Source organism: Festucalex cinctus, chromosome 1 (genome assembly GCF_051991245.1).
Source record: "Festucalex cinctus isolate MCC-2025b chromosome 1, RoL_Fcin_1.0, whole genome shotgun sequence".
Lineage (NCBI taxonomy): Eukaryota > Metazoa > Chordata > Actinopteri > Syngnathiformes > Syngnathidae > Festucalex > Festucalex cinctus.
Window position 1 is genome coordinate 35,054,335 of NC_135411.1, and position 15,091 is coordinate 35,069,425.

Here is a 15,091-nt window from a genome sequence, read left to right on the forward strand (position 1 = left end):
AAAATTGAAGAATTGTTTACCAGGTGCTGATCATAAAAAAAAAAAAAAACTTTAAAACTTCACAAAAGCAAATGACTATGGTTACATCATCTTCCAAAAATCTTTTTCATATCTCTTAGAGCAATGGACGATACAATAAATACAACGGTGAGCTGATTAAGAAGTTTATCAGGTGGAAATGGAACTTGTACAGCGGATACAAAACATCTCCACACTACTCTTTAATTGCCATTTTTTGTGATCATTTCAAATCAGTTTCTGAGATGTGTTTACATAAATGTGCACAGGCTTTCATAATTGGGTATATGACTGTGTTTATAATTAACCAATCAAACTCATGTTAAATGGGAGTCAGCTGACACATGCTGCTGTTTAAAGTGCATCTGATTAATACCAAATAAAGTTTAGATGTTCTAGTAGGCTTTTCCCTGTCTAAAAGAAACATTTTCTTGTTCAGTTGAGTCGTACAAGTTATAGGTCATTACTGTAGGTCATTAATGTATATTACAAAAATCTGGCATTTGATCAGGGGTGTAGATTTTTTATATTAACTCCCTGCTGATTTCACGTGCAATGTGGCTTTGAGGAGCACGTGAAGTTCAATCCGCAGGATGAGTGACTGATCCGGCCAATATTATGGATGGCGCCTTCGGGATTCGAGTCAGCGGGGGTGTGGAATCAATGACTTTCGCCAGGATGAGACGAGCGTTGCCTCTTTCTTCACCAACGAGAATCAGCTCAGTGTTGCCTCTTTCTTTGCCCACCATCAATGAGTCTCATTGATTGGAGAAAGTCTTTAGAGAAGAGAAAAGACTGCAGTGGAGGTGGGCCATGACAAACATTCACTACTTCTGTCGCCGGAATGCGACAGTCTCACTTTTGAAATATATATATATATATATATATATATATATATATATATTATCAATAACAAAGACATTTGTCTAGCTTTTCTTTTGAAAAGGCATTTTTTTAGCTACATGGACTGAAACTGACGCTCAATATGTTCCAGACCTACTTCGTTATCAAGCAAACATCTAAAAAAAAACAAAAAAACCCTCTCCAAAATGCTTTAAATACTTATTACTAGTTGTTCCGATACCGTTTTTTTGGCCCCCGATACCGATACCGATACCCAGCTTTGCAGTATCGGCCGATACCGATACCATACCGATACTTAAGTTTATTTTTCCTCAACATGAAAAAACTGTCCTGCTATTGGTTCAGAGCATTCAAGGGCCAATAGGATATCATAGATCGGCATGCAGTGAACATGTCACATATCAGTGAATAACGTGCACGAGCAAGACACAAGATGCTGCATCCAAAATCCTATATTAGTGTTGGAGTTAATGGTATCGGCATGTTACTTGTGAGTAGTCACCGATACCGATACCACTGTTTTAATGCAGTATCGGCACCTCTGCCGATACCAGTATCGGTATCTGAACAACACTACTTATTACACATATTATGACATTTTCAAGTTATTAAAAAACACATTTAACACAGATTGTAAATGTAAATTGAAGACAAAAAATAATTAAATGCATATAAAATACTGTACATTGTAGTGTCTGCGTTAATACACGCATGTGCCTTTAAGAGGCGGGGTCTGGTGAAAGCATGAGTGTCTGGATATGAGTGGCAGTGGCAGACAGCAGCCAGCCCCTAACAGTACTGCTTTCTTTCTTTCTTTCTTTCTTTCTTTCTTTCTTTCTTTCTTTCTTTCTTTCTTTCTTTCTTTCTTTCTTTCTTTCTTTCTTTCTTTCTTTCTTTCTTTCTTTCTTTCTTTCAATATGACTTACATCCCTGAATAAATATTCCTTATTTTCTCTTAATATCGCCACATTAGTGGATTTATTTAGTTCCATAATGTGAAAACTAATTTCCCTTAACTTATATTTTGTTTTTCTCCTATTATAATTTACTTCTCTTTCTTTTTTTTATTTCTATTGTGGTACATACGCTAATCACATTATAAAATCAGTTTATTTATTTGTTAAGTGTTTATACAACACTAAGTGCTGTTTCTTTCTTTAAAAAAATGTAGCAAGTATTATTTATATTTTTTGGGCAGAGGTGGAACGGCTTAATTATTTAAAAAAAATGAATTGCATGCCCCCTTCTTTTTTCGTATAGTTTCCACACTTTAATGTAAAAGATCATCATATATTTACAAATATCAAACAAATATAATGCAAAAGTAAACAAAGTGCCGTTTTTTAAATGGTGAATTATATAACTTTTCAAAGCTACCTTGCCCTGGGTGAAAAAGTTGCCCCCGAGTTAAATCACAAATTAACTGTGGCTAATCACATTTTTTATTTTATTGACCACACCCAATCCTGATGACCTACACACCTGTTCAATCAAGAATAGAAACTGTCTGACAAAATGAAGTTGACCAAAACAGCTCAAAAAGCTGCAACAAAATGCCATCAAAGAAAATCATTTGCGAAATGAAGTCATTAACATCGATCAGTCATTAAAGATTTACAAAGCTGTTCAGCTTTCGGACTCCAGTGAAACACAGCGAGAACAATTGTCCACAAATGGAGAAGACATGCCACGGTGGTGAACAGCTGGCCTACGAAAATGACCCGAAGTGCACAGCAATTCAGGAGATCACGAGGAACCCAGGATAACATCTCACCAACTGCTGGCTTCCCTTGCGTCTATCAAGATCAATGTTCTCTTCATGACTCAACAACAATAAGGAAGACACTTGTCGAAAGTGGCAAAAAAAAACCCCACTGCTGATCCAAACACCATGTCGCAAAACGCAAAGAAAGAAGAGTGAGCCAAAATATTTCCACAGAGTAGCAAAAGACGCATTGGCAGTTGGATAAAATGTTTGATTTCAGTTGTTTCTGCCGAAGGGGGCCCAACTAGCTCTTTTGTTTAAGAGTCAATCACTTTTTCACAAAGGGCCAGGTAGCTTTGAATATATATTTTTTCTCCCTTAATAAAGACACCATTTAAAAATGACATATGTTTACTTGCTATGCTATGCTATGCTATGCTACGTTATCACTTTCATAATAATCCAAATTGTTTTTTACAGTGTGGTCCACAGAGCTGCTAAATATAATGCTAATACAGTTCAGACATTTTTTAAATCTGATTTCCTAGAAATTTCGAATCATTTTTGAATAGTTTGTCTGCGTAAAAGCTGTCTCTCGAACTGGTGTTCTTGATTGTACTGTATGCGAGCAGGTGTGAAGCTAATCTAAGGTGTCGGGCTCGGCGTCCATGCAGGTCTCCCAGGGGTTTCTGGGCATGTGTGGCATGGAGATGAGGAGGAGTGCAACACCGCTGAGGATGAGGAGGGTGAAAGAGGCGCAGGCGCAAGTGAAGGACCACGAGTAGTAGTACTCGATCCAGATGGTCTCGTCGCTGGCGATCATCCTCTTGACCGACTGACGCATGACTTCCACCGAGATGATGATACAGAGGCCTGCGGGCAAGATAACAGATACTTCATCTCTTACTAAAGTCTGCACTTTACTCAAGTATTTATTTTTCTGATGACTTTTATTCCCTACATTTGGAAACAGATACAGTATCTGGACTTTCCTGTGTACTCCATACTTTGTCAAAATATGCTTGTTACTTTTTTTGACTTTTGCGGATAACCTAAAAAAGACATAAAATATGAAAAACACACAACTAAGGAGTGTTTTTAAGTTCTTATAACCTAATTTATTTTTTGGAGAGTCAGTTCACAATATTGATGGATGGATGGATGGATGGATGGATGGATGGATGGATGGATGGATGGATGGATGGATGGATGGATAGATGGATGGATGGATGGATGGATGGATGGATGGATGATGTGTGGTGGATGGATGGATGGATGATGGATGGATAATGATGCATTTATTGATGGATGGATGGATGGATGGATGGATAGATGGATGGATGGATGGATGGATGGATGATGTGTGGTGGATGGATGGATGGATGATGGATGGATAATGATGCATTTATTGATGGATGGATGGATGATGGATGGATAATGATGCATTTATTGATGGATGGATGGATAGATGGATGGATGGATGATGGGTGGTGGAAGGATGTATGTATGTATGGATGATGGATGAATAGTTGGATGAATGCGTGGAGAGTTGGATGGATGGATGGATGGATGGATGGATGGATGAATAGTTGGATGAATGGGTGGAGAGTTGGATGGATGATGGATGGATGGCTGGGTGGATGGATGGATGATGGATGGATGGATGGATGGATGGATGGATGGATGGATGGATGGATGGATGGATTGATGGATGGATGGGTGGATGATGGATGCATGCATGGATGGAAGGATGGATGTATGATAGATGATGGATGGATGATGGATGAATAGTTGGATGGATGGGTGGAGAGTTGGATGGATGATGGATGGATGATGGATGGATGGATGATAGATGGATGGATGGATGGATGGATGATGGATGGATGGATGGATGGATGGATGGATGGATGATGGATGCATGCATGAATGGATGGATGATGGATGGATGGATGATAGATGGATGGATGGATGGATGATGGATACATGCATGAATGGATGGATGAGTGGATGATGGGTGGTGTATGGATAGATGATGGATGGATAGTTCGGATGGATGGGTGCAGAAAAAAAAGTTCTCTGAAAAATAAAAAGTAAGTAAACTATTACAGTACAAACACATTTGCACTTGTTCACTCCCACCGCCCACTGCAAACAACTCACCATTAAAAGCAAAATAAAAATGAAGCGAGGAGCACCTGCAAAGGCAAAGAACATCCCAGCAGGCCTCAGCAGATAGTCGCGGCCCTTCCCGAAGGAGAAGATGACGCACAAGGTTCCCAGGATCATGAAGAACAGGCTGAAAATGGCGATGGCCGCCGCCGAGATGTTGTACTCTGACAAGGAAAACCAGTGAAAAGTCCTTGTGGCGGCTGAGCGACTCGCATAATTGACTTACGCCACACTTAATTAGCTTGCAGCTGAAAACAAGCGCCGCTTTGCAAAGCTGCCGTGATTCAATTTGCATGACACATTTGCAACAATAATATGGTCACATTAACAAACTCACCCAATAGTAGATGTTATGACTGTGTTTTGGGTTGGGTCATACGTGACTGTGTTTTGTTTTGAGTCTTAGCTGGGGTCATTATGTTGTTATGATGTGAATGTTATCGATTGCTATGCAGGTGCTATGTTCCTGTAATTGTCACTCTTTTATTTTAGTGTCATTATTTGTGACAATTATTTTGTCATATACGCCTTCATTCTGTCGTATAGAATTGTGCAAGGGTTACTGACTGACACGTTTGTCAGCACGGTGAGGCTTCTTTTATGCAAACTGTACTTCGCTGTATTTGAGGTTATTTTCATGCATCCAGCCCTGTTCTCTTAAGCCAGGTTTCTCAGTCAAGTTTCTCCATCAAGTGTTTTCTTCAAGGCCATCTGAATCCAGCCCTGCTCTCTATTGTTACTTTGTATTTTTGTAAATAAAGACTGTTTTCCAACTCCTGTGTCTTGGCTGCGTTTGGATCTTAACTGATAATCCGATTGCTTTCAAAATTCAGGATGACCTCTCAGACACAACTTCTGTACTGTCATAAACACAAATGATATTTTTTTTTACACACACACAACTCAAATCAGTTGCATGTGAGTGTTTCACTCAAGAACATGAGCGAAAGTTGTCTGGGTGGAAATTGGAAAACAAATTAAAGCTGAAAATCAACACATTGACAGCTTTATTTGGAATCCATTTTGTTGGTGAATAAAGGCAAACTCCTAAAAACACTGTCCAAATAAAAATATGCAAGCACTGCAAAACAAAACCACAATAATAAACATATCATTAAATATATTAAATACTGCTACCTGTGCAATCTTTGTAACTAAATGCAGATTTTCTTCCCAAAGTGCTCTTCCATTGGATCTCATTAAACGTGTGCAGGTGTACCTAATGTTGTGGCCTTGTTGGGTTTGGTTTTGCAATAAATTAAAGCGGGAATAAAAGTCTCGCCCGAGGCGTAAAGTATATTACTACAGGGGTGTTGGGCATCACGTTTGATTACTTTTCATCATGAGCAGAAAGTGCATGTTTGTTTTTGCAGACAGGCTGTTATAAATACATACAATGCATACATGTACTATACGCTCGGCTCTATCTATACTGTTGTGGAGGAGGTGATGCAACTTTTACCCTTTTGGGTCTTCACTTCAAAAACTTCGGCTTCTTCTCCTGATGTGAAGTGTTTGAAGTAGGAGCAGTTCTTGGCTGCAGCGGAACAGACAGGAAAGACAAATAGCAGGTGACATACTGGAGAAACTGCAAGTGACTTGGTGTGAGCATAGAAATTCCTCATAACATTTGTATTGTTTTAAGTGTATAGTCGTAAATCGATGACTTTTTTTTTATTTTTATGTTTCTCCAGTGAAACACCAATTTGTATTCTAATAAAAATAGTGCGAAAACAATCAAAAACAAAAGTGCAAAAACAAAAGTTCATGATAGCTTGCAGACCTCTTGCCCAGTGATGTAAATGTCACATTTATAGATTTTGACAAATTAATTTTTTACTACAATGTACATCTCCAAGGAATTAAAAAAATAAATAAATGCAAATCACATCCCTCCCATCTATCTTATGTTTGCTGTCTCTCAGGAGAGCACAGTTGAAAGGAGCAATGGAAAAGCCAAACATTCCCACTTTTACCCATCTCGACTCCCTCAGATTCAAACCCAAAAGCACAAGGATGCTCGCTCTCTGTCCACACCGATACTGGTGTGTGTGTGTGCATGTGTGAGTGCATATGATTGCGTGTAGGGGTGTGTGTGCGTGTGTGTGTGTACACCAGGCAACAGAGGAGCCGTTTGTTACTCCAGATGAGAAAGAATCACTAAAGAGGTTACCTAGCAACAGGCTGCTGCCGGTCCTGGCTGGTCCAATTCAGCCACATGTTAAGGCATAGCAAGAGGACTGTGGGCATGCTTATGTTTGGTTATTTATTTATTTATTTATTTATTTATTTATTTATTTATTTATTTATTTATTTATTTATTTGTTTGTTTATGGGCTTTAGTTTCATCACCATCGCAAGTCTAGCTCGAGGTGTGACGTAAACATGCACAGGGGCAGGATAGACTTTGTTGTGGTATTTTCACAATGGAAGTGGCTACTCTTATTACCTTTAAAATCGGCACTCACGAGGGGCACCGTCCCTGGCATGACCGAAGCAGGAACTGATTTGCTGCAGTCAATGCAGAAAGTCAAACGAGGTCCATAGATGTGCGATGGCCAGTGGGATGATGTTAAAAATCATATAATAAAACTGATGATATTAATGACATCCACCACACACATCCACAGGGCCCAGAATCTGTCAGCCTGCGCCTCAATAAAATTCAGAAAAATTGCGTTACGTTACCTGTGCCAATACTTAGATGTGGTTTCAGCAGACTTGAAGTTTAGTTTACGGGCCTCGCACATATCAAAGAAACAGCGCCGGTACACTGCAATGCCCAGCACGGTGGAGAGAAGATGAACCAAACCAACCAATGTATCATGAATATGTAGTATATATTGAAAGTAAACCAGATCTTCTTTTAAAAAAAAAACACACCAAGACACACAAACAGTCCTCACAGAGCCACCGATAACAAACCATTTGGGAAGCACTCCATTATGACCATGCTAGCTGACTTCCCTATGGGGAAACTTGCCAATAATGCAATAAAGGTTGCAAGATTGCATCAGTACATTATCTTCATGCCAATACACTCAGCGCTTGTCGTTGATTGTGTCCCATATGATATGTGGCGCTCATTAAGCGTAAGCTGCCAACTCGTAACAAGCGAAGGTGGAACCAATTGAAGGACCACATCATTGACCTTGCATCCAACAAATGCAGAGGTGTCATTTCCGCTCACCTGTCACTCAAAGTGATTTTTCGATGCAGTTCACGCTCCGTTTAGCCGTCTGTTACCCGTCTCAGCCTTCTTTGGTGTGGAATGACCGCTTAATTCTGGGTCAATGTGAATGAGGGTTGCTGCTGGTGTTTAAATGGCCATGGAGCTCGGATAAAGTGGGACACAACAGAGCCCTCAGAGACTTCATTCATATCCTGCGGGTGCCTGTGGTGAGATGTGTGGCCTTCAAAAAAAAAAAATAAAAAAAAATAAAAAATAAAAAAAAATATATATATATATATATATATATATATATATATATATATATATATATATATATATGTATATATATATATATATATATATATATATATATATATATATATATATATATATATATATATATATATATATATATATATATATATATATATATATATATGCGATAGATATTTCATACAGTGTGGACTTGAGATGCGAGTGACCCCACCCAAAACGAAGAGGTGGGGGAAAAGTGTTGAATTTCTTGCTCTTTCTCTTATTGTTGTGTTTTTGTGAAGTACAGTATCCTGAAAAAGAGTACAGTGGTACCTCTACTTACGAAATTAATTGGTTCTGGAAGAAAGTTCTTAAGTAGAAAATTTTGTAAGTAGAGACGCATTTTCCATGTAAATGCCCTAATCCGTTCCAAGCCTCCCAAATTTCAGACATAAATGTTATATAAAGCATAAAAATGCATCAAAACATGTAACAAATACATGTTACAATTAGATTATTGCACAATAAATGAGAGTTGTGCATAATGTAAATAACAAAGAATAGAGTAAAGAATAAAAATGATGGTCATTTACCTTTTTAACTGCTGTCCTCATCGTTTTTTGGCCTCTGGTTCATGTTCTCCTCTCCTTTTTTTTTTTTTTTGCCTGGTGTTTTGTAAAGAACTGATCCATGGATGTTTTTTTTTTTTTTTGTTTTTTTTTAAACAATCCTTCGTTAATATCCAATGCAAACATCATCTTAGTGAGCAAACGCCCGACTGGTGAACACTTTTTCTGGGTGATTCTTTTAAACAAATTCTGAAACTTCATGGAAACTTCCGGTATGGCGAGGCATCTTTTTTCCCCCCCCCCAAAAAAAAGGCCCGTCTCGTCACAATTAAAAACTTACTATTCCTTCATCAATCACCAATTGTTTGAATTTTTGCACAAATTCGTCGGCCGTTAGTTCATAAATTTACGAAAAACTATTGGAACACGTCATGGGCCGCGGGATGAATGATGAGGACGCTGTATAGACACCGATCTAGTATACGCTCATACCTATGGTAGAGGTTCCTCTTAGCCAATGGGATGCCAGAAAGATGCACAAACACCGAGCTAGTATTTACGGTTTTAGGTACCTATGGTAGGAAATAGCCATAGCCGAAAGTATGTTACGTTCGCTAATATATTTGTACCTTTCGTATCTAGAAATTTCTTTCGTAACAAGAGGCAATATTTTTCCGTTGAGGCATTTCGTAACTCGAAAATTTCGTATGAAGAGACGTTCGTAAGTAGAGGTTCCACTGTACTAGTTTTCTTATTTCAAAACAAATTCCGAGCATTCCAAAAGTTCTTTTGTCAATGCAGCTGGATTGGTGTGAAGTTTCAAGTCAGTCAGACTTATTGAATGAAGGGCGTTTAAGGTTTGTAATCATGACATTTTTGGAAATAGTTTTAGATTGTTTAATGGGACAACACAAAATGAATTACATTAAGAGGTGTACTCACTTTTGTTGCTAGCTATTTAAACATTAATGGCCGTTAATTGATAGTGTTATAAAAGTTGCCCACTGACAGAACTAGACTTGATCTAACAGATGTGTTCACTTGATGTGAATATTCTCCCAGTCAATTTACAAGCTTCTGCCTGTTTTACGAAGCATTTTTTTCCATTCTCAGCACTGTCCAATAAAATCCAGTGAACGAAAGCATGTGGCGTACTGGTTGGGCATGTAGGTGCTTTGACAGCAAATTCTGCCTCCATTATTATCCAATAAGACGATCCGGAAACATTCAAAATGAACATTCAAGACCCACTAAAAGCTCCCATTGGACATTTGAACATTCTTCAACTTCCTTCCTCATCCTCAGCACACGATTCCTTGCCTCTGACCACGCACACAGTAGCTCACACTCCCGTCAATCCTCTCCATCCCCAATGCTGGTCTCCCAGGTGTGCTTTTAACTGGTGAGATGGAGCGCTAAGGCACACTTTATTAAGGCTCGTCCTGATGTGGAGCAGCAGGAGCCGCCGGGCTAAAAGTCAATGAAAGAAATCTCAACACCGAAGCAGCCAGGCACGCACACACAGCCAGAAGCTAAAAAAAGATACCCCCCATAACCCTCCACCCCCACCCCCATAAGGCGGGCTATAGTCCAAGAGCCAGAAGTGGTAAAAGTGCTCACAATCTGTACTTTAGGACACACACAAAAAAAAGTTTGAAATGAAGAAGTAAGTGTCCGAAAACTTATTTTCTATTTTTTCAGGTAGCATTCGTTCAGACGTGAGACAATCAGAATTTGATAGCTAGGACACCTTTGCTGTTTTTGAAGTGAATCATTCCGTTGCCCATGGCTCGTCAATTGACATTGGATCAGAGTGCAAGTCTGGCAAGAACGCCACCACTGGTAAAAACACCAAACTTCTAGAGCAGGCGTTCACGCAAGCTCACAGAAAGTTGATCCGAAGGGCATCGCTCGAACTCAGAATCAACAATCTTCGGCGACTGATAAAGCGTCATCACCTTCAGATGCATCAAAATCTTTCAAAAAAAAGATTGCCTTTGACCAGGGACAGACTGGCACAAAAAAAAAATCGGCCCTAGCATTTTCACTTAGGCCCGCCGGCCTGCCCGACTCTTGCCTAACTAGTTTATTGATGATGTTTCAGTTTGCTATCTATATTTGAAATGGATTAACAAACTGGTCCCTCTAAATTTTGGGCCCATCTCTTGGGGTGAAATGTAGGAAAATAATAATTAGGGCTGTCAAAGTTAAAGCGTTAATAGATTAATTAATCACAGAAAATTGTCGCATTAATCACGTATTAACGCAGATTAATCGCACTATTTTTTCTTGACCGCACTTGAGCCTTGAACGTAACGCGGATGGTTACATTGAAGGCTGCGCAGGTCAGTGATTAGGTCAATGCACGGCACTTCCTACGCCTGTTGTTCCAAAATGAGCGGGGTGACTCCAGTTGGTGTGCTCGGTGGTAAATTTCGCTTTCAAAAACACCCCGACGGGACTTTAGATGAAACAAAAGTAATTTGCGTTTAATTAATTAATAATTGCTGAATTGCACCCAAATTATATGATGCTGTTACATTTTGAGCAATACACACATGCTTGCAATTGCGTACATGCATTTAATCAATGTTTGCAAAATGCGTTAATGTAAAAATATTACGGTATTTTGTATTTATTTTATATTACGCGAATACGCAAATAATTTAACTGACTAATCGTGAGTAATCATAATTAAAAAGTGTGATTAATCAGATTAAAAATTTTAATCATTTGACAGCACTAATAATAATTAAAAACCAAAAGAGGCCAGCCGACCGGGCATCTGCCTTCTATGCCAGATGGCAAGTCCAGCCGTGCCTTTGACCAGCCTGAAGTCCGTACATTATCACTCTCAGAAGGATTCGCCTCATCGACTTTTTGTTGAATTCCAGTTCAGTCCTCTGGAGAGACTTTCCCTGTCATTGTGCAATTGCCTAATGTAGTATTTTGATGTTTCGAAACACCGTTTTTCTGTCTGTGTTGTGCTGAAACCACGTCCCAATCAAATGTCAATGAAATACGACTGCTGCTCGGTCTTTCTTTCTTATGTGTATCAATGTTTGAGCTACCGGAGACAGACTCCAGTTGTGAGCCAGAAGAAACTGACCCACCTGAGAATCAACCTTGTTCCTCTCATTTTGCATCAGAATGCTCATCAGTTTTCCGTTCTACTGAAGTACAGTTTGTGAGTACTTTTGTCGCCTCTAATTGTGGCACAGAGGCGTCCAAAGGAGATGCTAATGTGCAAGGGGGCTGTCATTTGCTACTTTTCCTCCGCTTTGACCTTCAAGCTGCATGAAAAGCTTGAGTGCACCTTTCTGCATTGACTGCCTCAACCAAAAACAACCTTCGGCCATTCATTTGCTATGTTGTCCTCATGAGGGTCACTTGTGAGCTGGAGCCTATGCCAGCTGACTTTGGATATTTACAAATGATGTTAAAGTTACCAGTGGTAAAATGTTAGTTATGATGATAAATGACAGTTTTGCTAGTTGTCCTATCTTCCAAACCGACTGACTGTCTGAGCAAAGGACTGATTCACCGTTACGACCGACCCATAAACAGACAGACGGTTTGATGGACTCCACTGCCCAACCAACTGACCATTCACCTGACAGACCAAACTCCCGACTGACCGGCCCGATGAATCTGCCTGCAGATCAGCTGACTGACCAATCCATTGCCAGACCGACCCACCTACTTCCAATCTTACCGGTAATGATCCTACCTCCAGGTAAGCCGATGGGGCCGCAGCCTTTGCCTTGCGGGTCCTCCTCCACCATGAAGATATTTTTCTTGCAGAGCCTCCAGAGGCCAAAGTGGGCGGCCTGGCAGGTGACATTCAGCTTGTCCACGCGGGGGCTGAGGACGGCCCAGTGGTCCGTCACGACGGCGGCCAGCATGGCCGACATGCCCACCACAATCACCACCGACGTGATCTTCACCTTGGTGGCCTGCTCCTCGAACATGCTGCGCAGTGGAAGTTCCCAAGTCGCTGTGGTCCCCCGCTCCCGTCCACGACTCTTTCTCGTCTTTCTCGCCCTCAGCCTTGTGCCTGCTGCTTCGTTCTAGAAAAAAAAGGGGGGGACCTAAAAAGAGCGCCCTACTTTCTACCTCTCCACTCTTGCTCTCCCTCACCACTTTCCGTTTGGTGAGTGGAAGCCGTGCGCTAAATGATGTACTTCTTCCACCTAATAGAAGCAATCTAAAGTCAACGGAAGGTCACATGTTGTGTTTCTCTTCCCCCTCCTCACTCCCATTTTGACACATGTAAGGCCTCAACAACAATGTTGTCATTTATGTGGAACATTCTCATATTCTTAGTAGCTTCAAAACTCATTTGCGTGTCAGGGGACCCCTGGGGGGGATATTTCCTTTATTAGTTGTCAGATGAGCTGATCCACTTACTCAGCCAATCAGGAATCACCGTCTCAGAAGAGGGTCCCACCTGATGGCAGGAGATGATCCACATTTAGAGACACGTTTTACAAAAAAAAAAAAAAAAACCTCACTGATTTATATAATGTTGTAGTACAATAGAAAGCGGGAAATAGATTTCTTTTTTTCAAATATTGAATCGGCATATCATTGTAGTTCAGTGGAATTTTTTTTATGTGGATAACACAAAATGATATATGATTTGCAACCATATTTCATGATTGAACATCTGAAGGATTAACTCCACAACTGTCTTTGTTTTTGTATGTGATGCCACTACAGGAGGGTACAAACGGGCTGACTACCGTTAGGTAAACAAATGCAGGCACTTGCGGTGGTGTGGATTTTGAGGCAATCAAAACATCTCATGAAATCCGATTAATAAACTTTTTGTCCATTTAAAGTAATTAGTTGTGTTCTAGTCTTATTCTTGAAAACACATTAAAAATCTTAATTTGTCGTGATCATTTTTACTGCTCCTTTTAAGTCGTTGCCTATGTAATAATGTATTCCATTTTCATACAGGAAAAAGACAGCAAAATAAACTTGTTAGCACGGTTGTGAGAATGAAGCGGAGTCACCCTGGTGAAGTGAAAAATAGAGTGGCGACCAGTCCCTGTAACGACTCGATTGAGTCGATAAAGAATAGATCCCAAAACTGCAGGCTCAGAGGAGGAAAACAATCTCGATTTATTCCTTCTGAAAAACCGATTGCACAAAGCTTGCGCGCAGGCAAGACAACGAAATTTACAACGGTGCCACTGCACACAGGCGAGGGACACGGAAGTAACAAAAGGCACTTGCAAAAGGCAAGGAGGAATTGGGAAACACAAAACTCCCGCAAAAGGCAGGGAACACGAATGTAACAAAAAGCGCTTGCAACTGCAAGGAAAACTAACATAACCAAAATCGCTTGCAAACGGCAAGGAGAACTAACGTAACAAAAAACACTTGCTAACAGCAAGGACAAGAAAAACATAACTCACTTGCAACCGGCAAGGACGACACGAAATGTACACGGAATCAATCAACACGAGTATATCAAACAAAAGGCGACGCGGAAACACACACGTGAATACAAGTAAACTAAAGACGACGGCAGATTCAAAAAACTTTTACCAATAGGGAAACGCGGAGAACACTTGGACACGGAGGTGAGCAAATAATAATCCGACGGCTTGCTGTGCCGCTCGGAGTCCTTTTAAAGTCCTGATTGTCAATGCGATGCAGGTGCGGGGCTGGGGAACGCCCCCCTCGTTGGTAGCACTGGAACACACACACAAAAGCACAACAGGCTGAGAACCGAACCATGACAGTACCCCCCCCTTAACGGACGCCCCTTGGCGGACCACCTGGCTTATCAGGATGAGCAGCGTAGAACGTGTCGAGCAGAGACGGGTCAAGGATCCAGGAGCGGGGGATCCACTGGCGCTCTTCAGGTCCATAGCCCTCCCAGTCGACCAGATACTGGAAGCCCCGGCCCCTGGGCCTCGAGTCCAAGATTTCTTTGACCGTGTAGACAGGATCTCCATCGACCAACCGGGGAGGAGGCGGAGCTGGTTCAGGAGGATGCAGAGGGCTGGGGGTCTCTGGCTTGAGGAGGGAGACGTGGAACACCGGATGCACCTTGAGTGAGGGCGGTAGACTGAGCTTCACTGTAACAGGATTAATGATCGAGAGAATCTCGAAAGGTCCAATGTAACGCGGACCCAACTTCTTGGAGCACCCAGCAAGGTGCATGTCCCGGGAAGAGAGCCAGACCTTGTCTCCTGGCTGGTAGGAGGGTTCCGGACGCCGCCGGCGATCCGCGATCTCTTTGTTGCGGGCCGCCGTGCGGGACAACGCCGCTCGGGTTTTCCGCCACACCTTGTGGGCCCGCCGAAGATGATGCTGAACCGT

General features: G+C 41.1%; 1 protein-coding gene across 1 annotated transcript; it reads right to left on the reverse strand.

The window, feature by feature from the left end:
• Positions 1–2,565: 2,565 nt before the first annotated feature.
• On the reverse strand, positions 2,566–12,823 carry cacng1b (calcium channel, voltage-dependent, gamma subunit 1b). The gene is made up of 4 exons (XM_077532400.1): positions 12,483–12,823; positions 6,219–6,293; positions 4,783–4,920; positions 2,566–3,460 (listed from the first exon to the last, which is right to left on the reverse strand). The coding sequence occupies exons 1-4, from the start codon at positions 12,721–12,723 to the stop codon at positions 3,228–3,230; spliced, it is 687 nt and encodes a 228-aa protein (XP_077388526.1). The 5' UTR covers positions 12,724–12,823; the 3' UTR covers positions 2,566–3,227.
• Positions 12,824–15,091: the final 2,268 nt, after the last annotated feature.

Coding starts and splice junctions, on each gene's coding strand:
- cacng1b (XM_077532400.1), bottom strand. CDS start 12,723: ATGTTCGAGGAGCAGGCCACCAAGGTGAAGATCACGTCGGTGGTGATT. Junction 6,294..12,482: donor CCCCATCGGCTTACCTGGAG/GTAGGATCATTA, acceptor GTTCCGCTGCAG/CCAAGAACTGCTCCTACTTC. Junction 3,461..4,782: donor GATGTTCTTTGCCTTTGCAG/GTGCTCCTCGCT, acceptor TCTTGCCCGCAG/GCCTCTGTATCATCATCTCG.